General features: G+C 45.7%; 2 protein-coding genes across 9 annotated transcripts in view; one reads left to right on the top strand and one right to left on the bottom strand.

The window, feature by feature from the left end:
- The window catches only part of LOC118368801 (neuralized-like protein 4), a 31,411-nt gene extending 9,117 nt beyond the window's left edge, over positions 1-22,294 (top strand). Inside the window, exons 2-30 of one of the 8 annotated variants that reach the window (XM_035753224.2) lie at positions 411-614; positions 831-1,131; positions 1,257-1,322; positions 1,407-1,831; positions 2,919-3,030; positions 3,563-3,651; positions 3,747-3,819; positions 5,590-5,863; positions 6,222-6,421; positions 8,297-8,382; positions 8,572-8,734; positions 8,937-9,147; positions 9,251-9,342; positions 9,446-9,524; positions 9,739-9,914; positions 10,233-10,361; positions 10,458-10,603; positions 10,745-10,963; positions 11,192-11,290; positions 11,542-11,685; positions 12,577-12,747; positions 12,908-13,066; positions 13,637-13,816; positions 18,169-18,262; positions 18,363-18,470; positions 18,590-18,734; positions 19,056-19,168; positions 19,410-19,584; positions 19,782-22,294. In XM_035753224.2, the coding sequence (XP_035609117.1) occupies positions 411-614; positions 831-1,131; positions 1,257-1,322; positions 1,407-1,831; positions 2,919-3,030; positions 3,563-3,651; positions 3,747-3,819; positions 5,590-5,863; positions 6,222-6,421; positions 8,297-8,382; positions 8,572-8,734; positions 8,937-9,147; positions 9,251-9,342; positions 9,446-9,524; positions 9,739-9,914; positions 10,233-10,361; positions 10,458-10,603; positions 10,745-10,963; positions 11,192-11,290; positions 11,542-11,685; positions 12,577-12,747; positions 12,908-13,066; positions 13,637-13,816; positions 18,169-18,262; positions 18,363-18,470; positions 18,590-18,734; positions 19,056-19,168; positions 19,410-19,584; positions 19,782-19,986 (4,638 nt within the window). In that variant the 3' untranslated portion in view covers positions 19,987-22,294. Of the gene's footprint in view, positions 1-410; positions 615-830; positions 1,132-1,256; positions 1,832-2,918; positions 3,031-3,562; positions 3,652-3,746; positions 3,820-5,589; positions 5,864-6,221; positions 6,422-8,296; positions 8,383-8,571; positions 8,735-8,936; positions 9,148-9,250; positions 9,343-9,445; positions 9,525-9,738; positions 9,915-10,232; positions 10,362-10,457; positions 10,604-10,744; positions 10,964-11,191; positions 11,291-11,541; positions 11,686-12,576; positions 12,748-12,907; positions 13,067-13,636; positions 13,817-18,168; positions 18,263-18,362; positions 18,471-18,589; positions 18,735-19,055; positions 19,169-19,409; positions 19,585-19,781 lie in introns of all 8 variants that reach the window. The other 7 variants (XM_035753223.2, XM_035753222.2, XM_035753221.2 and 4 more) reach the window with 7 other exon arrangements.
- The window catches only part of LOC118369156 (chromodomain-helicase-DNA-binding protein 3-like), a 367,421-nt gene that overhangs the window by 182,850 nt on the left and 157,170 nt on the right, over positions 1-27,401 (bottom strand). The window lies entirely within an intron of this gene.

The raw sequence follows: 27,401 nt of genomic DNA, 5'->3' as shown, positions 1-27,401 counted from the left end.
GCTTGTTGTCTTGTTATTGATACCATGTCTTGTTTTGACTGATGTCATGTCTATGCTAATATGGCAAAAAAAAATGCTAGCTATCCAAGAACTGTAACAATGTATTTTAGACAAGTGCTCATTGTGCAATGTATTTGTTTTCAATAAACATTTGGAGACTAAATATAGTTTAGATGTTGTCAGTCTAAGCCAACCGTGTCTGTTTTGCCCCATAGTTGCGCACCCAATGCTTTTGTTGCGAAACAACCAACCTGTCTAACAGAGGAAAAAGTAAATGAACTCATTTGGAATGACGTGTAAGCTTACGAAGATATACAATGTATTGAACATAACTGACAATGTAAAAATGGACAAATTGAATAGATGAATAAATAAATGTAGATAAAGTCAGCATTCTCTTCCTGCTACAGGTGAACTCTTGGAGCGGCTCCATAGAGATCGGGGTGACTTCTCTGGACCCGGCTGGTCTCGACTTCCCCAGCAGCGCTACGGGTCTGAAGGGAGGCTCCTGGATCGTGTCTGGCTGCTCGGTGCTACGTGACGGCCGCTCCGTCCTCGAGGAGTACGGCCGAGACCTGGACCAGCTGTCTGAGGGCGACCGTGTGGGCATACAGGTAGGTAGCCTAGTGGGTTAACAAGGCAGACTAGTGGCTGGAAGGTCGCCGGTTCAAGCCCTGGGCCAGGCACTAAATTGGTAACAATCTCTACAATACTCTCTATCCAGGGGCGCTGCTTCATGGCTGACCCTATCCATCTCAATTCTGTGTTTAGATGGGCGAAGATTTTCTTTTACAAATTATCACTGTTCTTATTTATGTTCTACTGTACAGCGGAGCACCCACGGCGAGCTCCACCTGTGGGTGAACGGGCAGGACTGTGGCGCGGCTGCCAGTGGTCTCCCGACGGGCCTCTGGGCGGTGGTGGACCTCTATGGCAAGTGTACGCAAGTGACTGTGGTGAGCTGCGAGCCGCCGTCCTTGGCGGAGAGAGACACGGAGAGGGAGACGGTGGAGGAGCGTGAGCAGGAAGATGAGGAGGAAGAGGTGGTGGTGTGCGGGGTCAGGGAGGGGGAGTTCGGGGGTCTGACGTCAGCGGTGAACCTGGCGGCGACAAACGGGACGTTAGAGGAAGGTAGGACTTGTTGATGTTTTTGTTTATCTATTGAAATAGAGGGTTTGTTGTGTAAAAGGGTGTAGTAATAAGGGAAAGGACTCTTCTCTCTTTTGTTTTGTCTTCTCATTCCTGTTTTGTCTCAGTGCCTGTGCTCCCTCCTACTCATAACCGACCTGACAAGTTTCCCAACAACCTTGAGCCTGAGACGGGTAAGAAAATCAAAACCTCTACCCCAGTCTCAGTTGCACCATTGACCGAATGTAAGTCTCCATCTTTCTCTCCCTCCCCTATAGTTCTGACGGAGCACCAGCTCTTTGACGTGTTAAACAATGCCATTGTATCCCTTTACCGCTCTGAGGACAATGGAGGGGGAGATCTGGGAGGAGGTGGAATAGGGAGAGACTCAGGAACAGGAAGTAGAGGTGACAGGGGGAGCAGCAGCGGTGGGGGATCCGTTAACGGTAACAGTAGTGACAGCGGGGGCGGGACCGGCAATACTGGAAGCGTCAACAGCCCTGCAGGTGGCGGAGGGGCGAGACTCGGGGCAGTGACGGGCGGGATGCTGACCAATGATGCGCTGCTGTTCCACGAAAAGTGCGGCACACTGATCAAGCTGAGCAACAACAACAAGACGGCGGAGAGGCGGCGACCGCTGGACGAGTTCAACAACGGCGTGGTCATGACCAACCGGCCGCTTCGACACAACGAGATGTTTGAGGTGCGGCCAATCACTGGCTCCGATACTGAGATATGTGAATTCTTGGAAGGGGTTGAAACGAGGGGCTTAGATCAAGGTGTTTAATAACATTTATTAATTTGAATGCTCATAAGAAATAGCCTACACACCACTGTCAATAACAGCTGTCAAAGTAATAATATAACAGCTGTCATAACTGTTTACTTTCATTTTCATGGCCTCTAATGACAGAGGGGTCAAGTAAATATCACCACTGAAGTTGACATGTCGGAGTTTGAAGCTAATCCTCTAATCTCCATATGGTAGAGTTGAATCTTTCAGATTAGCCAATGAATATTCGTTAACTTTACTTGTCAGTCATATGTCATAACAGCTGACCTACCTTGACATAACCGGTCATAAAATGGTTATAACACTCATGACACATATTTAGACCCGTTTTTGACATACACCACCGTTTAAAAGTTTGGCGTAGTGTAGACATTGTCGATGTTGTAAATTACTATTGTAGCTGGAAACGGCTGATTTTTAATGGAATATCTACATAGGCGTACAGAGGCCCATTATCAGCAACCATCACTCCTGTGTTCCAATGGCACGTTGTGTTAGCTAATTGATCATTAGAACTATTTTTCAATTATTTTAGCACAGCTGAAAACTGTTGTCCTGATTTAAAGAAGCAATAAAACTGTCAGGGAAAACATACATTTGAATAAATGTGGATTTTGACACTTAAGTGGTGTAGGTGTCATAACCAGCTGTAAAACATGATTAAATATATAGGTAATGAGTGTTATGACCATATGACAAGTTGTCAGCTGTTATGGCATGGTTATAACTGTCATATCGTGTTGACGCTGAGTGTCAAGTGAAGTGTTACCGAATATTCATATGTTACAGCCACAGGGTGTGAATGAATAGATTATAACATTTCCGATGGACTGCAGCTTGTATTCTAAAAGAGAGAGAATTCACTAGAAACCAAATAGACTAAAGCAGGGAAAGGACTGTCTGAACTTCTCCAATAAACGCTTGTTTCTGTTTTCGGTTGCGAAACCTTTTGCGCCTCTAGTTTCTGAATGCGCCCCTGGTTTCTGTTGTGCCACAGATCCGCATAGATAAGCTGGTGGACAAGTGGTCGGGGTCGATCGAGATCGGTGTGACAACACACAACCCCAACAACTTGGACTACCCAGCCACAATGACAAATCTGCGCTCAGGTACGTAACGCATACATGCATACGCACACTAGCGTAGTGTTGCTCTAACCCAATATACAACTAGATCTATTCATTCCACAACAAATTGCACACATGTTCGATCAATCCCTCCAGGATTCTGCATCACAATTATTTTGGGGGGGGAAAAATCAGAAATTTCCCGCATGTTATGCAAGGGCTTGCTATAAAACAGTCATCATTGCAATATTATCACATAAAACTGACCCGTCAACACAGTACAAAAAGGATTGCATTTTCAACCAATCACCACACAGTTGCCACATAATTTGGTTCAATCAAGCAACACGTCCCCGAACCAATTCCTTTGTCAGCACATTTTCGCAAGGAAATTGACAGTCATTGCATATTGCCATGCAAAATGACAGAATTGCTGCTGAAAAAAATATGTAGTTTTGCCTGCAAATATCACAAATAAATCCCAGCGAAATCCTGGAGGGACTGTTCAATCTTGTTCTTTGCAACGTACAAGGCTACATTTTGCTGTGTTTTTTTCCCCCTCTTGCTCTTCCAGGTACAATCATGATGAGTGGCTGTGGGATCCTGACGAACGGCAAGGGAACACGTCGGGAGTACTGTGAATTCAGCCTGGATGAACTGCAGGTCGGACACACACACACACACACACACACACACACACACACACACACACACTCATCCCTAACATCTTAACCATGACACTCTGACTTCCATTCCAGGAGGGGGATCACATAGGCTTGATGCACAAGGCCAGCGGAGCTCTTCACTTCTACATCAATGGCATCGACCAAGGTGAGAGTGACACGCCAGGAGCATCCGGCACTGTTGTTGAACGCTGAGCTGTCGTCAATGAATAACATTCTCACATAGTGAGGGCAGTGTGGATTGCAATAGAGATAGCATCATCTGTGGCTCTGTTTGGGCGGTATGCAAATTGGAGTGGGTCTAGGGTTAATGTGAGTTATGACCAGCCTTCCAAAGTAGTCATTTAGGCAGGTCACCTTAGTGTTCTTGGGCACAGGCACTATGGTGATCTGCTTGAAACATGTTGGTATTACAGACTCAATCAGGGACATGTTGAAAATGTCAGTGAAGACACCTGCCAGTTTGTCAGCACATGCCCGGAGCCCATGTCTTATATATATCTTATATATGCCATTTAGCAGACGCTTTTATCCAAAGCCATGTGTGCATACATTCTACGTATGGGTGGTCCCGGGAATCGAACCCACTACCCTGGCGTTACAAGCGCCATGCTCTACCAACTGAGCTACAGAAGGACCGGTAATCCGGCCAGACGGTAATCCGTCTGGCCCCGCGGCCTTGTGAATGTTGACCCGTTTACCGGCTACGGCGAGCGTGATCACACAGTTGTCCGGAACAGCTGATGCTCTCATGCATGCCTCAGTGTTGCTTGCCTCGACGCGAGCGTAGAAGTGATTTTGCTCGTCAAATTGTAGTACAATTTGATCTTAGCCCTGTATTGGCGCTTTGCCTGTTTGATGGTTTGTCGGAGGGCATAGCATGATTTCTTATAAGCTTCCAGGTTAGAGTCCCAGACCTTGAAAGTGGCAGCTCAACCCTTTAGCTCAGTGCGGATGTTGCCTGTAATCCATGGCTTCTGGTTGGGGTATGTACTTAGTCACTGTGGGGACAACGTCATAGATGCACATATTGATAAAGCCAGTGACTTATGTGGTGTACTCCTAAATGCCTTCGGAGGAATCCCGGAAGATGTTCATGTTTGTGCTAGCAAAACAGTCATGTAGTTTAACATCTGCTTCATCTGACCACTTTTTTAATAGACAGAGTCACTGGTGCTTCCTGCTTTAATTTTTGCTTGTAAACAGGAATCAGGAGGATAGAATTGTTGTTAGATTTACCAAATGGAGGGCGAGGGAGAGCTTTGTATGCTTCTCTGTGTGGAGTACAGGTGATCTAGATTTTTTTTTTCCCCTCTGGTTGTGCGTTTAACATGTTGATAGAATTTGGTTAAATGGATTTAAGTTTCCCTGCATTAAAGTCCCCGGCCACTAGGAGCGCCGCCTCTGGGTGAGTGGTTTCCTGTTTGCTTATTTCCTTATACAGCTGACTGAGTGCGGCCTTAGTGCCAGCATCTGACTGTGGTGGTAAATAAACAGCCACGAACAGCCAGATGAAAACTCTCTTGGCAAATAGTGTGGTGTACAGCTTATAAGATACTCTACCTTAATCAGGTGGGCAAAATCTAGAGACTTCTTTAGATCTCGTGCACCAGCTGTTATTAACCTTGCAGTGTGAAGGACAGGCAAACCATGATGCTGCAATTAATATGGCAATACTGAAAAGGCAGCAAAAATGCAAGGAGTATATTATTTATTAATGGGTACATCGTTAACGCTTGCTATGTTTTACATACTTGTCATTTGATGGACTGTTTACGTCATTGTCATGCAGAGGAGTTTTGCCCCATACAGTGTATCAATGTCAGTTCGAGAATCGCGTACAATTGTAAATCATTATGCACCACATTTCATCCAAGTCGTCCATAACCTCAATTAGACCTCTGACCCTGCCCCCTAGGCGTGGCAGCGGCCCAGACGCCCGCCGTAGTCTACGCCGTGGTCGACCTCTACGGCATGGCTGTCAAGGTGACCATCGTCCACAATCACAACCACAGCGACCGCCTCCGCCGCAACAACGCCATCATGCGGGCGCTGTCGCCAGACGTTGGTCGCCCCCGGCCTGCCCACTCCCTCACGCCGGACCCCGACACTCCCGACCGCCTCCTCTTTCACTCCAACTGTGGCCAAAAGGCAGCCATCATCAGCGAGGGCAGGACGGCTCTTCGCCCTCAGTATGTATTGTATCCATGGTCCTAGTGCCTTATTGCATAAATATATGAGGGGGTGTGGTATATGGTCAATATACCATGGCTAAGGGCTGTTCTTAGGCACAACGCAAGGAGTACCAGGACACAGCCCTTAGCCGTGGTATATCGGCTATGTACCACAAAACCCAGAGGTGCCTTATTGCTATTAAAAACTGGTTACCAACGTAATTAGAGTCGCAATAATAAATGTTTTGTCATACCCATTGCATACGGTCTGATATACCACTGCTTTCAGCCAATCAGCATTCAGGGCTTGAACCACCCAGTTTATAATGTACAGTATATTATAGATACATTTGATTGTGTGTTTTTCCTCGGGCAGTGCTACGGACGACTTCAATCACGGCGTGGTCTTGAGTGGCCGCCCGCTGCACTCCAACGAGGTGTTCCAGGTGCGCATCGACAAGATGGTGGACAAGTGGGCAGGCTCCATCGAGATCGGCGTGACCACTCACAACCCCGCCTACCTGCAGCTGCCCTCCACCATGACCAACCTGCGCTCAGGTAATACCAACCAATCAGGTAATACCAACCTCTTACCCCTGCCCCCCTAGCAGGGTTACTTGTAGATCTGAAAGCAATACACTAGTAGGCCCAACTAGCCTTCTTTTAGGCTAGGTTGAGTTTCCACCTCACACCCTTCTAATCCTCCCAGGATGAGAGGATGGGGGCTTGATTAATCTAATTTTCCATACTCAAACAATGTTTGGAAAGGGCTGTGGATTGACTGATTTTGATGATTTTGTTGTCGTTTGACTGATGTACTGGTTTTGTTGCAAGTTGACTGATGTGGTGTTTGTACAGTCGTTCAAGGGTTTATTTTTACAATCTTCTAAATTGTAGAATAATAGTGAAGACATCAAAACTATGAAATAACACATATGGAATCATGTACTAACCAAAAGAGTATTAAACCAAATCTAAATGTTTTAGTCTTCAAAGTAGCCACCCTTTGCCTTGATGACAGCTTTGCACACTTGGCATTCTGTCAACCAGCTTCACCTGGAATGCTTTTCCAACAGTCTTGAAGGAGTTCCCACACGCTGAGCTCTTGTTGGCTGCTTTTTCTTCACTCTGCGGTCCAACTAATCCCAAACCATCTCAATTTGGTTGATGTCGGGGGATTGTGGAGGCCAGGTCATCTGATGCAGCACTCCATCACTCTCCTTCTTGGTCAAATGGCCCTTACGCAGCCTGGAGGTGTGTTGGGTCATTGTCCTGTTGAAAACAAATGATAATCCCACTAAGCGCAAACCAGATGGGATGGAGTATCACTGCAGAATGCTGTGGTAGCCATGCTGGCTAAGTGTGCCTTGAATTTTAAAAAATCACTGACAAAGCAAAGTCACACCCTCGTTCTGGATGAGTTGTAGGGGTTTAATGGCACAGGCAGGGAGCCCAGCCAACAGCGAGTGCAGTAATCCAGACGGGGAGATGACAAGTGCCTGGATTAGGACCTGAGGCATGCTTTATGGTGGGAACAACGCATGGGGAGATCATCTATTCACCTACTTTGCATCTCACCAAGACACGGCAGGTGGAACCAAAAATCTAAAATTTGGACTCATTAGACCAAAGGACAGATTTCCACAGGTCTAATGTCCATTGCTCAAGTTTCTTGGCCCAAGCAAGTGTCTTCTTATTGGTGTCCTTTAGTAGTGGTTTATTTGCAGCAATTTGACCATGAAGGCCTTACCCACGCAGTCTCCTCAGAACAGTTGATGCTGAGATGTCTGTTACTTGAACTCTGTTAGGCATTTATTTGGGCTGCAAATTCTGAGGCTGGTAACTTTCTAATGAACTTATCCTCTGCCGCAGAGGTAACTCTGGGTCTTCCGTTCCTGTGGCAGTCCTCATGAGAGTTTCATCATAGTTCTTGACATTTCCCTGTTGACTGACCTTCATGTCTTAAAGTAATGGACTGTCGTTTCTCTTTGCTTTTTTGAGCTGTTCTTGCCATAATGTGGACTTCGCCTTATTTGGTAAAATACCATCTTCTGTATCCCACAACTGATTCGCTCAACACATTAAGAAGGAAAGAAATTCCACAAATTTTACTTTTAACAAGGCACACCTGTTAATTGAAATGCATTCCTGGTGACTACCTCATGAAGCTAGTTGAGAGAATGCCAAGAGTGTGCAAAGTGTGGCTACTTTGAAGAATCTCAAATACAGAATGTAATTGGATTTCTTTAACACTTTTTGTTTCTATTATTACATAAAATTCCATATGTGTTATTTCATAGTAATGATTTCTTCACTATTATTCTACAATGTAGAAAATAGTAAAAATAAAGACAAACATTGTAATGAGTTGGTGTGTCCAAACTTGACTGGTACTGCAGGTTGACTAATGTTTTGTTGTAGGTTGACTGATGTTCTGGTTTTGTGTCCCAGGGACTTGGATGATGACAGGAAACGGGGTGATGCACAACGGAACCACCATACTGGACGAGTACGGACACAACCTGGACCGACTCAAAGTGAGTGGGAGACATACTTTACAGTCGTCCTTAGAATATTCAACCCACCCTCTCGCTCTGTCCTGTTCCTGCTCTGGTCTTTCACTCCTTCTCAAGTCACCATCAGCACTTACATGCTATCGTACTTATCACCTGTTGCTGTGTGCTTCATCTCTTTCTCTCTGACCACTGTCATCTGTCTCTATCCAGGCGGGGGACACAGTGGGCGTGGTGCGGAAGGAGGACGGGAGCCTCCACTTCTTTGTGAACGGGGTGGCACAGGGCCCGGCGGCTTGGAACGTCCCACCCAGTGTTTACGCCGTGGTGGACCTCTACGGCCAGGCCGCACAGGCAACCATCATGGACGACGTGGGTGAGCGGGGGGGATGGAGGATGGAGGAAGGTTGTTGTTAAAGGTGCCTAAGGCGATTGCATAAGTTTCTAGTGTGTCAGATCAAAAAGGTTTTGGAACCACTGAAGACAATACTGAAGACTGTGTCTGTAGATGGTATGTGAATATCCTCCTCCAACTAGCTTTGCCTCAACAACCATCCTCAAACATTTCTCCCCTCTAGCAGACCTCCCCCCTCTCCCCGAGGACAGCTCGGAGGGCCCCACCGTCATGTCGCCCAGCAGCCCATGCTCGGTCGCCGGGGGCAACAGTGCCAACGACCTGCGCTTCCACCAGCTGCACGGCACTAACGCGGTAATCACCAATGGGGGGCGCACCGCCCTCAGACAGAACTGTCGATCCGAGTTCAACGACGCCATCGTCATCTCTAACAGGTCAGTGTGATGCGCACACACACACACCTGCGTCATCACCAACAGGTCAGAAGGTCGACACACATGTGTTTGTGCGTGTCCTGACTGTGTTGTCTGTTGTCAGGTGCCTTCGAGACGGAGAGCTCTTTGAGATAGTCATTCAGAAGATGGTGGACCGGTGGTCGGGGTCAATAGAAGCAGGTAAGATAATGGCAGGTAAGGCGTTTCTATTTTACCCCTCTCGACCTTCTCACACAGCCCTATCCACACACACAGCAGTGGAGTGATACATGTTTGTCCGTGTGTGTTTTCTGTCCAGGTGTGACTGCTATCAGGCCAGAAGAGCTGGAGTTTCCCAACACCATGACGGATATAGACTACGATACCTGGATGCTTAGGTAAAGAGGGGGGGGGGTCTGTTCTGTGTCTGTTTCAGTGATTCTAAATGAATGATTTTGAAACGGATTAGATTCAGTCAACTGTTATCGAATCCTACTGTTGTATCCATCTGCTACAGTGGATTTCACTAAGAAGCATCTAAGAGAATATCTTCCTCTGCCTTGTGCATGAAATAAACCAAGTTTCATTTGAACTCCCTCTCTAAACCCTCAGTGGCACGGCCATCATGCAGGACGGCAACACCATGCGTAACAACTACGGCTGTGACCTGGACACTCTGACCACGGGCAGTAGGATCGGCATGATGCGCTCGGCCACCGGCGACCTTCACTACTACATCAACGGTGTGGACCAGGGGGTGGCCTGCACCGGGCTGCCGCCAGGTAAAGGTGAATGGAACCAGTGATCATAAACCTGTTATTACGACCCCATACATGGGCAAGGGGTCGGGGACAAAAGGCTCATGAACTGATTTTGAAATGGAGCTGATGGGTGTGTACTATGCACCTTGTAACTCGATGGTAGAAGTGTCTCTGAATAAATCCACCTAACAGCTCAAATCTCACTGCTATTTTGTTTAATATTTCAACTTGTATCTACCAAGGCTAGTCTCACTGAGATCTTTGTCAAGCATCTACACTTTCCAAATATATGGTGAACTTGGACAACCCCTCTTTCCTCTCTCCCTCCCTCCCTCCTTTCATCAGAGGTGTATGCGGTGATAGACCTGTATGGTCAGTGTGTCCAGGTGTCCATCACCAGTTCCTCTGGCCCTCAGGATAACAGTCTGTGTACCAGCAACATCACAGAGAGGAGTTTCCCCATACACTCCCCAGGTACTGACCGCATGTGTGATTTTTCTCTCAGGTTATGAATCGAAGTCGTGAGCCTGTCTGTCGTTCAACATCTCTCCTTCTTCCTTACATGCGTAGTGGCAGGCGTGGCCCACCGGCTCCACAGTAAGCATGGTAAGAACGTGGTTCTACTGGGAGAGGGCTGCCAGGCCGTCAGGGTGGGAGGATACGCACACGGCATCGTCTTCAGCGCCAAGGAACTCAAAACAGACGAACTGTTTGAGGTGAGTAGTGCTCTGTTATCTACCCAGACGCAATCAGATCGCTCTATTTTCATAACACTTGAGTCATCTGTTGTCTTATATATGCACGCGCATAACATTCACTATTGACGTTGTAGTATTGTCCCCTCCACCCACCTCCAGGTGAAGATAGACGAGGTGGATGACCAGTGGTCCGGTTCCCTCCACATGGGTCTGACCACCCTAGCCCCTCCAGAGCTGCCCTCCTGCCCCATGTCAGGCCTGTCCCCCTCCCTCACACAGCTCCGGTCCAAGGTCACCTGGCTGCTAGCCGGGTCAGAGGTCAGACGCAACGGGCTCCTGCAGAGACAGAACTACGGCGCCTCCCTGGACAGACTGACGGTGAGAGACAGGGCGTGGGATTCCAAAGCTCTGTTGAATCAATACTTTGTACTTATTTTGTAATTTGTTGCGCAGAGGGAAACAATGAAAGAGGGGGAGGGAACAACCGGTTGGGATTGAAAGATGGAGACCACAAACATTAGTGCATAAAGAATGGAAAGACGTGATTGTGATGAATAGATAAGTAGGTACTACATATGATGCCTGAGTTGTATTGCGTGTGTCTAGGTGGGTAACCGCGTCGGGGTGAAGCGATGCAGCGATGACACCATGCACGTCCTTATCGACGGAGAGGACATGGGACCAGCTGCCACCGCTGTGGCCAAGGTACACACACTTCATGAACAACAGTCATACACACGTCATACGTGTTCAATTCACACGCACAAAAAGTCTTCCTATCCTTGTGGGGACCAAAACATTGATTCCTATTCAAAATCCTGTTTAACACCCTAGCCCTAACTCTGTGCCCTAATTGTAAACCTAAGCCTAAAATTGCCTATTTCCTTGGGACCGGTGAAATGTCCCCACAATTGTCCTTGTTTTACTACCACCCCACCTCTCTCCCCTACCTATAGAACGTGTATGCAGTGTTGGACCTGTATGGTCGTGTGACAGCGGTGTCCATCGTCAGTTCGTCAGTGCTGGAGGACGCAGGGAGCGTCAAGGCCCCCTCCCTCTCCTCAGACAGCTGTAGCGAAGGAGAGGAGGACCGTACGCCGGTGAGACGCGGGTTTGGGGATGGAGGGAGAAGGGGGATAGGAGGAAGGGGGGACCGATGGATCATATGCTTTTGCCGGGATCTTTAGTGATTATAGCTTGACAACAACAATGTTAGACTTTGTCTAAAGTAAGAAAATGTGTGTGATTTTTATTTCTCCACTTTTGTCATCTCAAAGTACAGTAGGAAACCTGAAATTGCGCCATAGGTGGTTAAATACACTGTGTAGAAAACATGAGGAAACACCTTCCTAATATTGAGTTGCAGCTCCTTTTGCCTTCAGAACAGCCTCAATTCGTCGGGGCATGGACTCTACAAGGTGTCAAAAGCGTTCCACAGGGATGATGGCCGATGTTAACTCCAATTCTTTCCACAGTTGTCAAGCTGGCTGGATGTCCTTTCGGTGGTGGACCGTTCTTGATAGACACGAGAAACTCTTGAGCGTGAAAAACTCAGCAGTGTTACATTTACATTTACATTTAAGTCATTTAGCAGACGCTCTTATCCAGAGCGACTTACAAACAGAAACCAGTTCGCCTGACACCTACTACCATACCCTGTTCATAGGCACTTAAATATTTTTATCTTGCCCATTCACTCTCTGAATGCCACCATACACAATCAATTTCTCATTCTCTCAAGGCTTAAAAATCCTTCTTTAACTGATCTCCTCCCCTTCATCTACACTGATTTGAAGTGACATCAATAAGGGATCATAGCAGTCACCTGCTCAGTCTGTGTCATGGAAAGAGCAGGTGTTCCTAATGTTTTGTACACTCTGTGTATATATGTGTGAATTGATCTAAGGCAACAGAAGTAAAAATAAAAAAATGTAATCTCTCCATCTCACTCTCCATCTCTCCTCCCCCTCTCTCCTCTCTCCATCCTCCAGGTTGAGGGTGATGAGCCGGCCCTGGTGCCCAACACAGTCATGGCCTTCCTGGAGAACCATGGGAAGAACATCCAGCTGTCCCATGAGAACCTGACGGCGGCCCGTGTCTCCAGCTACAACCAGGGCCTCCTAGTCACAGCACAACCCCTGCCCCGACAACAACTGTTCCAGGTACTGTGTGTGAGTGGTGGGGTTAGGGGTCTGTCTGTGTCAGGATTTGATTGGGGTAGCCAAGGGGGTGTTTAATTGTTGTATAATACACATAATATTTTATACTGCGTTCTGTCACCATAGTTTGTGATTTACATTTTGACTATCAATGTTGCCATAGTTTCAGATCGACCGCCTGAACGCATCGTGGACGTCGTCCCTGTCGCTAGGGGTGATTGGCCACTCCCCAGACCGCCTCAACTTTCCCTCCACAGCGTGCTGTCTGAAACGCTCTGTGTGGCTGCTGCAGAGAGACTCTGTCTTCCACAACTCACTGAAGGTACCACACACACACACACACACACACACACGTCAGTGTTTCCCCTATGTTCATTTCGCAGTGGCACACCGCCGCTGCGAAGTCATTGCCGCCACTGCAAATACAATTTGTATTTTACATTTTTTTAACATTCTGCCAAGATGAGCTTTTAAGATCAGAGTGACGAGGTACTACAAGTTCCATATCTTCCTCATTCTCATCAGATCATCCGCGAAACCTCAAGGTAACTAGCTAACGTACTTGTTATCCTGGAAGTGTAACCAACCTTATTAAGATACAGGAACCTTACGCCAGTGAAATAATTTTTGCGGTTAATATAGAAGTGGCTGGTGATGTTGAGATCAAGATACAATTCAACTGTCCTTGAGTTTCAAAGAAAGAGGGCATGTTTTATTTTCATGCATTTGAGTTGGGGGAAAGTCGCCGTACGTTTTGTTGTACGACTGTGAGAAGCTACTGAATGAAGTCCTAGGGGAAACACTGCGCACACACTCAAGGTACAGATAGCAAGACCAACACAAAGCTTAATGGAGTTCTCTCTTTCCCTCCATCACTTCTCCTCCCCATCAGATCTGTGAGAACTATGGTCCTAACCTGGACACATGTCCAGAGGGTACAGTCCTGGGTCTGCTGGTGGATGGGAACAGCTGTCTGCACCTTTATGTGAACGGTATGGACCAGGGAGTAGCAGCCCAGGATATCCCTACGCCATGCTACCCCCTCATAGACCTATACGGACAGTGTGAACAGGTATGTCTGTCCCCCCCCCACCCCCACCCCAAACCGTCAGAATAATTTTAGAGGTCGAGGAAGTTAAGAAACGAATACCTGGAAAAAGAAAGCTGTTGACTTGTTTTAATGGTCTTAAACGATATCTTAACCGACATCGATAAGAAACAATACTGTGCAGCCGTATTCATTGATCTGGCCCATCGGCAGACTCGATAGCCTTGGTTTCTCAAATTATTGCCTCGCCGGATTCACCAACTACTTCTCTAATAGAGTTCATTGTGTCAAATCGGAGGGCCTGTGGTCCGGGCCTCTGGCAGTCTCTATGGGGGTGCCACAGGGTTCAATTCTTGGACCGACTCTCTTCTCTGTGTACATCAATGATGTACCTCTTGCTGCTGGTGAGTCTCTGATCCACCTCTACGCAGACGACACCATTCTGTATACTTCTTGCCCTTCTTTGGACACTGTTAACAGCCCTCCAGGCGAGCTTCAATGCCATACAACTCTCCTTCCGTGGCCTCCAATTGCTCTTAAATACAAGTAAAACTAAACGCATGCTCTTCAACCGATCGCTGCTTGCACCTGCCCGCCTGTCAAACATCACCACTCTGGACGATTCTGACTTATGTGGACAATTACAAATACCTAGGTGTCTGGTTAGACTGTAAAATCTCCTTCCAGACTCACATCAAACATCTCCAATCCAAAATTAAATCTAGAATCATCTTCCAATTTCGCAACAAAGCATTCTTCACTCATGCTGCCAAACATACCCTTGTAAAACTGACCATCCTACCAATCCTCGACTTCGGCGATGTCATTTACAAAATGGCCTCCAATACCCTACTCAATAAATTGGATGCAGTTTATCACAGTGCCATCCGTTTTGTCACCAAAGCCCCATATACTACCAACCACTACGACCTGTACGCCCTCGTTGGCTGGCCCTCGCTTCATACTCGTCGCCAAACCCACGGGCTCCAGGTAATCTACAAGACCCTGCTAGGTAAAGTCCCCCCTTATCTCAGCTCACAGGTCACATAGCAGCACCCACATGTAGCACGCGCTCCAGCAGGTATAGCTGCCTGGTCGCCCCCAAAACCAATTCTTACTTTGTCCGCCTCTCCTTCCAGTTCTCTGCTGCCAATGACTGGAATGAACTACAAAAATCACTGAAACTGGAAACGCTTATCTCCCTCACTAGCTTTAAGCACCAGCTGTCAGAGCAGCTCACAGATTACTGTACCTGTACATAGCCGATCTATAATTAAGCCCAAACAACTACCTCTTTCCTTACTTTATTTATTTATTTTGCTTTGCTGCAGGAGGAACTGGTGCACTTCACAAAATAGATGGCATCATGAGGCAGGAAAATTATGTGGATATATTTGAAGCAACATTAAGACATCAGTCTGGAAGTTAAAGCTTGGTCGCAAATTGGTCTTCCAAATGGACAATGACCCCAAGCATACTTCCAAACTTGTGGCAAAATGGCTTAAGGACAACAAAGGAGTGGCCATCACAAAGCCCTGACCTCAGTCCTATAGAACATTTGTGGGCAGAACTGAAAAAGCATGTGTGAGCAAGGAGGCCTACATACCTGACTCGGTTACACCAGCTCTGTCAGGAGGAATGGGCCAAAATTCACTCAACTTATTGTGGGAAGCTTGTGGAAGGCTACCCAAAACGTTTGACCCACTTTAAACATTTTAAAGAACATACTACCAAATACTAATTGAGTGTCTAAACTTCTGACCCACTGGGAATGTGATGAAATAAATCATTCACTCTACTATTATTCTGACATTTCACATTCTTAAAATAAAGTGGCGATCCTAACTAAGCAAAGACAGGGAATTTTTACTTGGATTAAATGTCAGGAATTGTGAAAAACTGAGTTTAAATGTATTTAAATGTATTTGGCTAAGGTGTATGTAAACGTCTGACTTCAACTGTATTAGGCGGTGTCAGAGGAAAGCACATAAAATTGTCAGGGACTCCAGTCACGGCAAGCGGTACCGGAGTGCCAAGTCTAGGACCTAAAGGCTCCTTAACAGCTTCTACTGGCCACTGGACCATTACATTGAGCCCCCATCCATTTGTTTTGTACACTGCTGCTTCTCTCTGTTTATTATCGATGCATAGTCATTTCACCCCTACCTACATGTACAAATGGCCTCTAACCTGTACCCCCGCACACTGCCTCGATACTGTTACCCCCGTATTAGCGTTCGACCGATTTATGATTTTTCAACGCCGATACCGATTAGTGGAGGACCAAAAAAAGCTGACGCCAATTTGAAAAAATAAAATGTATTTATTTGTAATAATGACAATTACAACAATACTGAATGAACACTTATTTTAACTTAATATAATACATCAATAAAATCAATTTAGCCCCAAATAAATAATGAAACATGTTCAATTTGGTTTAAATAATGCAAAAACAAAGTGTTGGAGAAGAAAGTAAAAGTGCAATATGTGCCATGTAAGAAAGCTAACGTTTCAGTTCCTTGCTCAGAACATGAGAACATGAAAGCTGGTGGTTCCTTTTAACATGAGTCTTCAATATTCCCAGGTAAGAAGTTTTAGGTTGTAGTTATTATAGGAATAGGACTTTCTCTCTCTACCATTTGTATTTCATTAACCTTTGACTATTGGATGTTCTTGTAGGCACTTTAGTATTACCAGTGTAACAGTATAGATTCCGTCCCTCTCCTCGCTCCTACCTGGGCTCGAACCAGGAACACATCGACAACAGCCACCCTCGAAACAGCGTTTACCCATGCAGAGCAAGGGGAACAACCACTCCAAGTCTGAGTGAGTGACGTTTGAAATGCTATTAGCGCGCACCCCGCTAACTAGCTAGCCATTTCACATTGGTTACACCAGCCTCATCTCGGGAGTTGATAGGCTTGAAGTCATAAACAGCTGCTGGCAAACGCACAAAAGTGCTGTTTGAATGAATGCTTACGAGCCTGCTGGTGCCTACCACCGCTCAGTCAGACTGCTCTATCAAATCATATTATGTTATAACTCAGTCTAACACACAGAAATACGAGCCTTAGGTCATTAATATGGTCGAATCCGGAAACTATCATCTCGAAAACAAGACGTTTATTCTTTCAGTGTAATACGGAACCGTTCCGTGTTTTATCTAACGGGTGGCATCCATTAGTCTAAATATTCCTGTTACATTGCACAATCTTCAATGTTATGTCATAATTACGTAAAATTCTGGCAAATTAGGTGGCCCAAACTGCATATACACTGACTCTACGTGCAATGAACGCAACAGAGGTGACACAATTTCACCTGGTTAATATTGCCAGCTAACCTGAATTTCTTTTAGCTAAATATGCAGGTTTAAAAATATATACTTCTGTGTATTGATTTTAAGGCATTGATGTTTATGGTTAGGTACACATTGGAGCAACGTTACGCCCCGCATCGATTATATGCAACGCAGAACACGCTAGATAAACTTAATATCATCAACCATGTGTAGTTAACTAGTGATTATGATTGATTGGTTTTTATAAGTTTAATGCTAGCTACAACTTACCTTGGCTTACTGCATTCGCGTAACAGGCAGTCTCCTCGTGGAGTGCAATGAGAGGCAGGTGGTTAGAGCGTTGGACTAGTTAACTGTAAGGTTGCAAGATTGAATCCCCCGAGCTGACAAGGTAAAATTCTGCCGTTCTGCCCCTGAAGGAGGCAGTTAACCCACCATTCCTAGGCAGTCATTGAAAATAAGAATGTGTTCTTAACTGACTTGCCTAGTTAAATAAAGGCGTAGGGGAAAAAAATCAGTGTCCAAAAATACAGATTTCCGATTGTTATGAAAACGGCCCTAATTAATCGGCCATTCTGATTAATCGGTCGACCGCTACCCCGTATATAGCCTCGTTTTGGTATAACTTTTTATCATTTAAAAAAAAAAACTTTTGTTTATTTGGTCAATATTTTCTTAACTCTTCTTGAACTGCACTGTTGGTTAAGGGCTTGTAAGTAAGCATTTCACTGTAAGGTCTACACTTGTTGTATTTGGCACATGTGACAAAGTTTGTTTTGAGACTCAGTCCTACTCAGGACCACTTTTAGATCAGTAGCTAGAAACTCGAATCTGCTAGTCTTTTGCTCTATGACCTTTAATCCTGAAATACCTCCATCTGGCTAACGTTACACATGGAACAGTCATAATCTCATTTAGACGCTCCGTCCTGGGTAGGTATTTAACTGCGTGATCCCAGCCCTCCCACCAGACCGGTTTAATAATCTGTTACCTGGCCTGGGACTACTTTATCTGTGTGGTACCAGGGGCCGCGAGAATTCAGTGACACTCTCTGATGTCGTTGTCGTGGCAGGTTACCATAGTGACCAACAACGTGGCGACAGTGGGAGGAGAGGGCATCAAGGCGCGTTGCCAGGGCGACATGGAGAAAGCGGACATGGTTGATGGTGAGAGGAGGAGAGCATGATGACTTTGGCAACTATACAGACCTTTTAAATCTGTGGCTCTGGGCTGAAAAAATGCTAACCTTTGACATCTGACCTCTAGGGATCAAAGAGAGTGTTTGCTGGATGCCCCATCCAGAGGTCAACCCCAACAAGACCTGTGAGTACCAGGCCCTGTGCTCGCGCTTCAAGGACCTGCTGACACTGCCAGGTGAGGAACACACACGGTCTTTGTGTACTGCCTTCTCGCTCTCTGACTTAATCGTAACTTCTCCCGTATTTAGATTTTCTCTCCCTCCCTTTGCCCTCGCCCCCTATCATCTCTCTCAGATGGTTACTTCAACGAGGATGCCAAGTATAACCTGTGTTACTGTGAGTCGTGCCACAAGCTGCGGGGGGACGAGTCCTACTACAAGAGAGGGGAGCCCCCACGGGACTACGCCCTGCCCTTTGGCTGGTGCCGCTTCGCTCTGAGGTCAGAAGTTACAGACAGCCAATCAGTGGGCTTCAAAAACCTTCATCCAATCACACTGTAGTGTGAACTATGTTCAACCAATCACTCGTAACATCAGTGACGGTGCTCTTCAAGTCCAATTAATCAGCATGAATTAGTTTTATTTGGTTCAATTAACAAATTACATAATTACTTATTTTTCACTTTGGTGGGAGAAGGAGGGAATGAAAGTAAAAAATAGTATACAGTAAAGCTTTGAAAACTGTCTGAGTATCAATGTCATAGGACTTTGGTAGAGGGGTTATCTAACATCTTGGTGTGTGTGTGTTCTCCTGCCTGCAGGATCAAGCCCCACTGTGATGTGTCCAATTCGTTTAAGCAGTGGCACATAGCCTACCACGGCACCAGCGTAGGGGCCCTCAGACGCACACTGGACCATGCCCAGCTGCTCTCTGGTACGACACAACATTTATTTCCTTATCCACTTTTGGACCAACAAACGATAGTGAATTGACCACAGGTTGCTTATTTTGATGAGCATATCACCTCAAACTGTTGTGTTTCTCTCCGAAAGCAATGACCGCATTTTTAGCTTTTTGTTAAACATGGTTGATTTCCAGAACCATTTCCACTCATGATTTAAAGAATGTTGAGGGTGTTGTAAATGAACTAAACCGCGTTGTCTTGGTGTTTCAGGGACGTCGTCCATCTTCTCTGTGTCTCCGGTGAAGACTGAGGGTTCTAACGGCTACAGTGAGCCAGAGGAGAACAGCAGCAACAGCCTCCCTGACAGGGACAGGGAGGTTCCCCGGGTTCAGCTGTCCCCCACCATGCGCTACTCCGGCCTGGAGATGTTCGCCCCCAAAGTGCAGTATGTGTGTCACTCACTAGCACTGTTTTCTACCCTGTCTTTCTCTGTTTTCTCTCTCATCCTCTTCTCTCTCTATCTGCCCTTTGCTGTTATTCAAATTGAAATGATTACTGTCTTGTTCTTTCACTGTCTTGCTTTCATTCTTCTTCCCATGACTCCTGATCTCCTCACTCGGCCCTTTCACTCTCTCCCTCCAGATTCCGGGACCCCCGTTCTCACTGCTGTCACCAGGCCCAGGTGGGTTTCCAGGTGTGTGTCCGGCCGGGCTCCTATAAGGTGGGGCCCCAGACCCTGGGAGCCATCGAACCCCTGGATCCCCGCTTCAGCAACACAGAGATCGAGTGGATCACCAAGGATCAGGGGGGCACCCTCCTCTACGGCCTGCTCATACGGGTGGAATGATAGTGGGAGTAGTGAAGAGATTGTTGGATGGAGAGAGAGGGGGAAAGGGAGCTACTCTCTCCCAGCAGTGCCTCCAAAACTACTACTTCTCCATCAACCAAATTACAGACTTTGGGAGTCTTTGGATTTCGGGAATTTCCCTCCTGTTGCTGGGCGGTTTGTTGATTGACAATTCAGCATTGTTTTGTTTGTTTAGGACAAAGTTCTTATTATTATTTTATTTTTTTTGTTCTCTGACACTTTTAACAGGGAGGGACTAGGGTGGATTCAGAGAAGAACAACCAGACATACACTGCCTGCACTTTGTTTTGGACACTTCGTGGGCGATTTTTATTTTTTATTTTTACATTTTAACATGTATTTTACATTTTTTTTATTCGTCATAATACAACACTTGTTTTTTGTCACAGCCATTTTTATTTTAGCGCAGTTTTGTCTTCCCGGTCTCTGTTGTTCCCTCCCTCACTCTAGCTTGTTTTTTTTTATCAACCCCTTTTTACCCCAGACTGATCACTCTCCTCTTCTCAAGTACGGAGGGATGGTTCTCCTCAGTTCTCCTGTGAAAAGGCTGAGTGCACAACCCGAAACCGGTCCTGTTGCATTCCAAGACCTGGACCGTTTGTTGAACCACCTCGCAACGTCGACCGCCACACGGTCACTGGCTATTGGATTATTGTTTTTAAGCGAAAGACTTAACCGCAGGTCAGAAGGAAATTGAGAAAAAGAGCATTAGATCAAACAAGGAAAAAAGACTGGAAAAGAACCGTGAACTGAAGGACCTGAGAGCACCTGTAGAGGGAGGAACTCAAACTGGTGCAAAATGTTTACAGGTGTAACACTAACTGCACTCATCTGAAAACACAGGATAGGTGAAAACGATCAGGTGGCTGTTGCCTAATGGGAATTTACTTTCACCCGTTCAGTTCCGGTTCATTCATATCAGTGCGGATGAGGAGAGGAAGCCATGAAGGACAATATAGATGGACACTGACACCACCATCAGAACTAGAGGGAGAGCAATTTTTAAATGTTTTTTTCAACCGGCCAATCTGGCCGTTAAGCTTTGTCTCCCGAATTCTCCCCTATCACTGCTTTACCCCGTGTCATATTCACTTCACTGGAGATTAGAGGGATTCTACACATGCTTTGTAGAGAGAATACCAGGGGCGTGTTCAGCAGGGAGAATCCTTTTTGAAAGGAGAGGTTCTACCGGCGCTTGTCCAATGCACAGTTCTGTTGCAAAAAGTAATTCTTACAGTGTGCCCTACTGAACATGACCTTGATGCATAAAGGCCCAGGCCCGATTTCCATTTCAACTAGTGATCGAAATTGGCCCGGACCTGAAGATCTATCCTCATTCTCTCATTTTCTATAGCTAGTTCAGGAGGAAAACGTTGTGGATTGTTGCAGATAGAAATGTCATGAATGGAGTTGACAGGATTATATACCAGAGTGGCATGTTTGTTCTAAAGGTATTTCTACCTGAACGTTCCACAACGTTGTGCACTGCTGAACATGCCCGTTTTCTCACATTGTTTACACTGGTTACGTTTAAGTCTCCCTCTCTGATCCATCCATTCTGTCATCGTTTACCAGGGAGGAATGTTCAGAGCCAATCACAACGTGTTCATGCAAAGACTCTTGGTAAATGGAGTCTTTTTACGAAATGCAGGCCCTGATGCTGGAGTTTACATTGCGAATGTGATTCATTAGGGGTTTTTGTCGTTTTTGTAGTCCGTTTACGTTCTACCTGTCTGCTTCGTGTTAAAACAAACTCCTTCTATTTTACATAATACATTACATAGATTAACACAGGGGTTCAATAATTCCTGATTAAAATATTCAGCAATTTTTTTTTGTATGTGGACAGCTCTTCAAAGCATATCTTTTAACCATTCTGTTTTGTTTGGCAACAAAATAATCTGAGATACTTACGTATTACATACATCACTACATGCATAAATAACCCCGCCATCTTGCCAAGTCATTGTTTTGACAAAAAAGGTGAGGAAAACAGTGGTATCGAGTCAAGATTCAAGGTTGACGACTTTCCTCACAAAACTGTGTGTAAACTAACTTATTGCAAAGGTGGGGTTTGAAAAAATGTACTTGCAACGTTCAATCAAAATGTGAAAAAATATATGGGGTTGTTTAAAAGCCCAGTGCTGCTTTTTACGAGAATGAATTTGTATTCTTTTTTTCCCCCTTTTGTTCTGTATGTTGCATTGTACAGGCTGTTACATAACATCTTCTTGATTTGTAAAAAAAAAATAAAAAAATAAAAAAAAGAATAAACCAATAGACAGTGCACATTATGACTCTGGATTGGCTTCATGTGTTACTCCTTTTAAGGCGCTTCTCTTGGTTCCTTTAAAAAAACAAAAAAATTGGGTAGTATCATTTCTTTCTCCAGTCTCCTGTCATTGCAGTGTTGCATATGTCCTCAATCACACCTTTTTTCAAAAATATTTATAGGACTGATTCCTTAACGCCAATAGTGTTCTTTCAGCTTTCCCAAAAAACTGGCGGCTCACTTGATTTGCAGGATGTGTTTTTATAACTCGTTCAAGTGCTAGTCGGATCCTAGGTCAGAACTAAAGGAAACTCATTTCCGACTTGCTAACTGGTTAAACACATGGCACATGTGGAACTACAACCAGTTAGCAAGTTGAACATTTCTGAGTTTCCCAGTTCCGACTAGCACGTGAACACTGCATGAAACACACACCCACCCACATCAGTCAATATACAGGGCCTTCGGAAAGTATTCATACCCCTTGCCTTTTCCACATTTTGCTACATGACAGCCTTATTGTAAAATGGATTTAAAAAAAAAAAAAATCCCCCATAATGACAAAGCAAAAACAGGTTTTTTGACATTTTTGAAAATGTAAAAAAAAATGTGTATTTATATAGTATTCAGACCCTTTAATCAATACATTGAAGCACCTTTTTAGCAGTGATTACAGCCTTGAGTCTTCTTGGGTATGATGCTACAAGCCTGGTACACCTGTATTTGGGGAGTTTCTCCTATTCTATTTTCAGGTCTCTCCAGAGATGTTCGATTAGATTAAAGTCCGGGCTCTGGCTGGGCCACTCAGAGACTTGTCCCAGAGCCACTCCTGTGTGTATACTTAGGGTCGTTGTCCTGTTGGAAGGTGAACCTTCGCCCCAGTCTGAGGTCCTGAGCGCTCTGGAGCAGGTTTTCGTCAAGGATCTCTGTTGCGCAGTTCATCTTTTCCTCGAGCCTGACTAGTCTCCCAGTCCCTACCGCTGAAAACCGATCCCAATGCATGATGCTGCCACCACCATGCTTCACCGTAGGGATGGTGCCAGGTTTCCTCCAGACGTGACGCTTGGTTTTCAGGACAAAGAGTTCAATCTTGGTTTCATCAAAACAGAGAATCTTGTTTCTCATGGTCTGAGAGTCCTTGCACTGTCAACTGTGGGACCTTTCCAAATCATGTCCAATCCATTGAATTTACCACAGGTGGACTCCAAGTTGTAGAAACATCTCAAAGATGATCAATGGAAACAGGATGCACCTGAGCACACTGTCAAGTCTCCTAGCAAAGTGTTTGAATAATTTATGTAAATAAGATATTTCTGTTTATTTTTTGTAAATTTGCAAAAATGTTATTGTTTTTGCCTTATCATTATGGGGTATTGCATGTAGATTAATAATTGAATCTCTTTCTGATCCTCTCCCTATTTCTCACCCTGGGTAATTGCTGTGTGTTGGGTCGGATGTCTCTTCTTGCTGATGATGGAGCCAGGCCGGAGCTGTCACCTCCCCCACCATCATACTCTTCTCCTGCAAACAGAGGGGCAATTGGGATCAGACACATGCACAAACACGTGTGTGTGTGTGTGTGTGTGTGTGTATGTGTGTGTGTGTGTGTGTGTGTGTATACACTGCTCAAAAAAACAAAGGGAACACTTAAACACAACTCAAAGTCAATCACACTTCTGTGAAATCAAACTGACCACTTAGGAAGCAACACTGATTGACAATAAATTTCACATGCTGTTGTGCAAATGGAATAGACAACAGGTGGAAATTATAGGCAATTAGCAAGACACCCCCAATAAAGGAGTGGTTCTGCAGGTGATAACCACAGACCACTTCTCAGTTCCTATGCTTCCTGGCAGATGTTTTGGTCACTTTTGAATGCTGGCGGTGCTTTCACTCTAGTGGTAGCATGAGACGGAGTCTACAACCCACACAAGTGGCTCAGGTAGTGCAGCTCATCCAGGATGGCACATCAATGCGAGCTGTGGCAAGAAGGTTTGCTGTGTCTGTCAGTGTAGTGTCCAGAGCATGGAGGCAGTACCAGGAGACAGGCCAGTACATCAGGAGACGTGAAGGAGGCCGTAGGAGGGAAACAACCCAGCAGCAGGACCGCTACCTCCGCCTTTGTGCAAGGAGAAGCACTGCCAGAGCCCTGTAAAATGACCTCCAACAGGCCACAAATGTGCATGTGTCTGCTCAAACGGTCAGAAACAGACTCCATGAGGGTGGTATGAGGGCCCGACGTCCACAGGTGGGGGTTGTGCTTACAGCCCAACACCGTGCAGGACGTTTGGCATTTGCCAGAGAACACCAAGGTTGGCAAATTCGCCATTGGCGCCCTGTGCTCTTCACAAATGAAAGCAGGTTCACACTGAGCACGTGACAGAGTCTGGAGACGCCGTGGAGAACGTTCTGCTGCCTGCAACATCCTCCAGCATGACCGGTTAGGCGGTGGGTCAGTCATGGTGTGGGGTGGCATTTCTTTGGGGGGCCGCACAGCCCTCCATGTGCTCGCCAGAGGTAGCCTGACTGCCATTAGGTACCGAAATGAGATCCTCAGACCCCTTGTGAGACCATATGCTGGTGCGGTTGGCCCTGGGTTCCTCCTAACGCAAGTCAATGCTAGACCTCATGTGGCTGGAGTGTGTCAGCAGTTCCTGCAAGAGGAAGGCATTGATGCTATGGACTGGCCCGACCGTTCCCCAGACCTGAATCCAATTGAGCACATCTGGGACATCATGTCTCGCTCCATTCACCAACGCCACGCTGCACCACAGACTGTCCAGGAGTTGGCGGATGCTTTAGTCCAGATCTGGGAGGAGATCCCTCAGGAGACCATCCGCCACCTCATCAGGAGCATGCCCAGGCGTTGTAGGGAGGTCATACAGGCACGGAGGCCACACACTGAGCCTAATTTTGACTTGTTTTAAGGACATTACATCAAAGTTGGATCAGCCTGTAGTGTGGTTTTCCACTTTAATTTTGAGTGTGACTCCAAATCCAGACCTCCATGGGTTGATACATTTGATTTCCATTGATCATTTTTGTGTGATTTTGTTGTCAGCACATTCAACTATGTAAAGAAAAAAGTATTTAATAAGAATATTTCATTCAGATCTAGGATGTGTTATTTTAGTGTTCCCTTTATTTTTTTGAGCAGTGTATATATATCACACACACAATACAAGGTTGATTAACCGATTGCTTCCCGCACCTGCCCGCCCGTCCAGCATCAATACTCTGGACGGTTCGGACTTAGAATATGTGGACAACTACAAATACCTAGGTGTCTGGTTAGACTGTAAACTCTCCTTCCAGACTCACATTAAACATCTCCAATCCAAGATTATATCTAGAATCGGCGTCCTATTTCAAAACAAAGCATCCTTCACTCATGCTGCCAAACATACCCTCGTTAAACTGACCATCCTACTAATCCTCGACTTCGGTGATGTCATTTACAAAATAGCCTCCAACACTACTCAATAAATTGGATGCAGTCTATCACAGTGCCATCCGTTTAGTCACCAAAGCCCCATATACTACCCACCACTGCGACCTGTACGCTCTCGTTGGCTGATCTTCGCTTCATACTCGTCGTCAAACCCACTGGCTCCAGGTCATCTACAAGTCTCTGCTAGGTAAAGCCCCGCCTTATTTCAGCTCACTGGTCACCATAGCAGCACCGTAGCACGCGCTCCAGCAGGTATATCTCACTGGACACCCCCAAAGATAATTATTCCTTTGGCCGCCTTTCTTTCCAGTTCTCTGCTGCCAATGACTGGAAAAACTGCAAAAATCTCTGAAGCTGGAGACTTACCTCCCTCACTAGCTTTAAGCACCAGCTGTCAGAGCAGCTCACAGATCACTGCACCTGAACATAGTTCATCTGTAATAGCCCATCCGATCGATTGCTCCTTTGCACCCCAGTATCTCAACTTGCATATTAATCTTCTGCACATCCTATCATTCCAGTGTTTAATTGCTATATTGTAATTACTTCACCACCATGGCCTTTTTATTGCCTTTACCTCCCTTATCCTACCACATTTGCACACACTGTATATAGACCTTTATACTGTATTATTGGCTGTATGTTTGTTTATTCCATGTGTAACTCTGTGTTGTTGTAGTATGTGTCGAACTGCTTTGCTTTATCTTGGCGAGGTCGCAGTTGTAAATGAGAACTTGTTCTCAAATAGCCAACCTGGTTAAATAAAGGTGAAAGAAGGTGAAAGGAAGGAACAAAAGAGAGTAGGAGAAAGGAAAATTACAAAGACTGAGAAGACTGTCTTCCTCTTTCACTAGAATCAAACCCGAACCAGCGACCCCCAACCCCCCCAATTCATAAAATATACCGAATATATACTGAACATAAATGTAAACACAACATGTAAAGTTTTGGTCCCATGTTTCATGAGCTGAAATAAAATCTCCCAGCAATAAAAAAAGAAGCTTATTTCTCTCAAATGTTCTGAATAAATTGGTTAACATCCCTGTTAGTGAGTATTTCCCCTTTGCCATGATAATCCATCCACCTGACAGGTGTGGCATATCAAGAAGCTGATTAAAAAGCATGATCAATACGCACCTTGTGCTAGGGACAATACATGGTAGTTAGGTCACACAATACAATGCCATAGATATCTCAAGTTTTGAGGGAGCTTGCAATTGGCATGCTGACTGCGGTAATGTCCACCAGAGCTGTTGCCAAATAATTTAATGTTCATTTCCCTGCCATAAGCCGCCTCCAACGTCGTTTTAGCGATTTTGTCAGTAGATCCAACCGGTCTTGCAAACGCAAACCATGTGTAACCACGCCAGCCCAGGACCTCCACATCCGGCTTCTTCACCTGGGGGATCGTCACCCGGACAGCTGAAAGACTAGCCTACTGACCTAGACCTGATAGCCTGTCTGCCTGAAACACGGAGAAGGCTGCTATTGACCGAAACAGGTCAGAAGGCAAGGACGGACAATGGTTATCCATGTTGATGGTTGGTCACAGACAGGCAGAGTGGTTGGTCACAGACAGGCAGAGTGGTTGGTCACAGACAGGCAGAGTGGTTGGTCACAGACAGGCAGAGGGGTGTACATTTAAGGAGCCATAATGAGTACTGTGTT

Source organism: Oncorhynchus keta, chromosome 35 (assembly GCF_023373465.1).
Source record: "Oncorhynchus keta strain PuntledgeMale-10-30-2019 chromosome 35, Oket_V2, whole genome shotgun sequence".
Classification (NCBI taxonomy): Eukaryota; Metazoa; Chordata; class Actinopteri; order Salmoniformes; family Salmonidae; genus Oncorhynchus; species Oncorhynchus keta.
The sequence above is the reverse complement of the archived record's forward strand: the minus strand, read 5'-3'. Positions and strand labels throughout refer to the sequence as shown.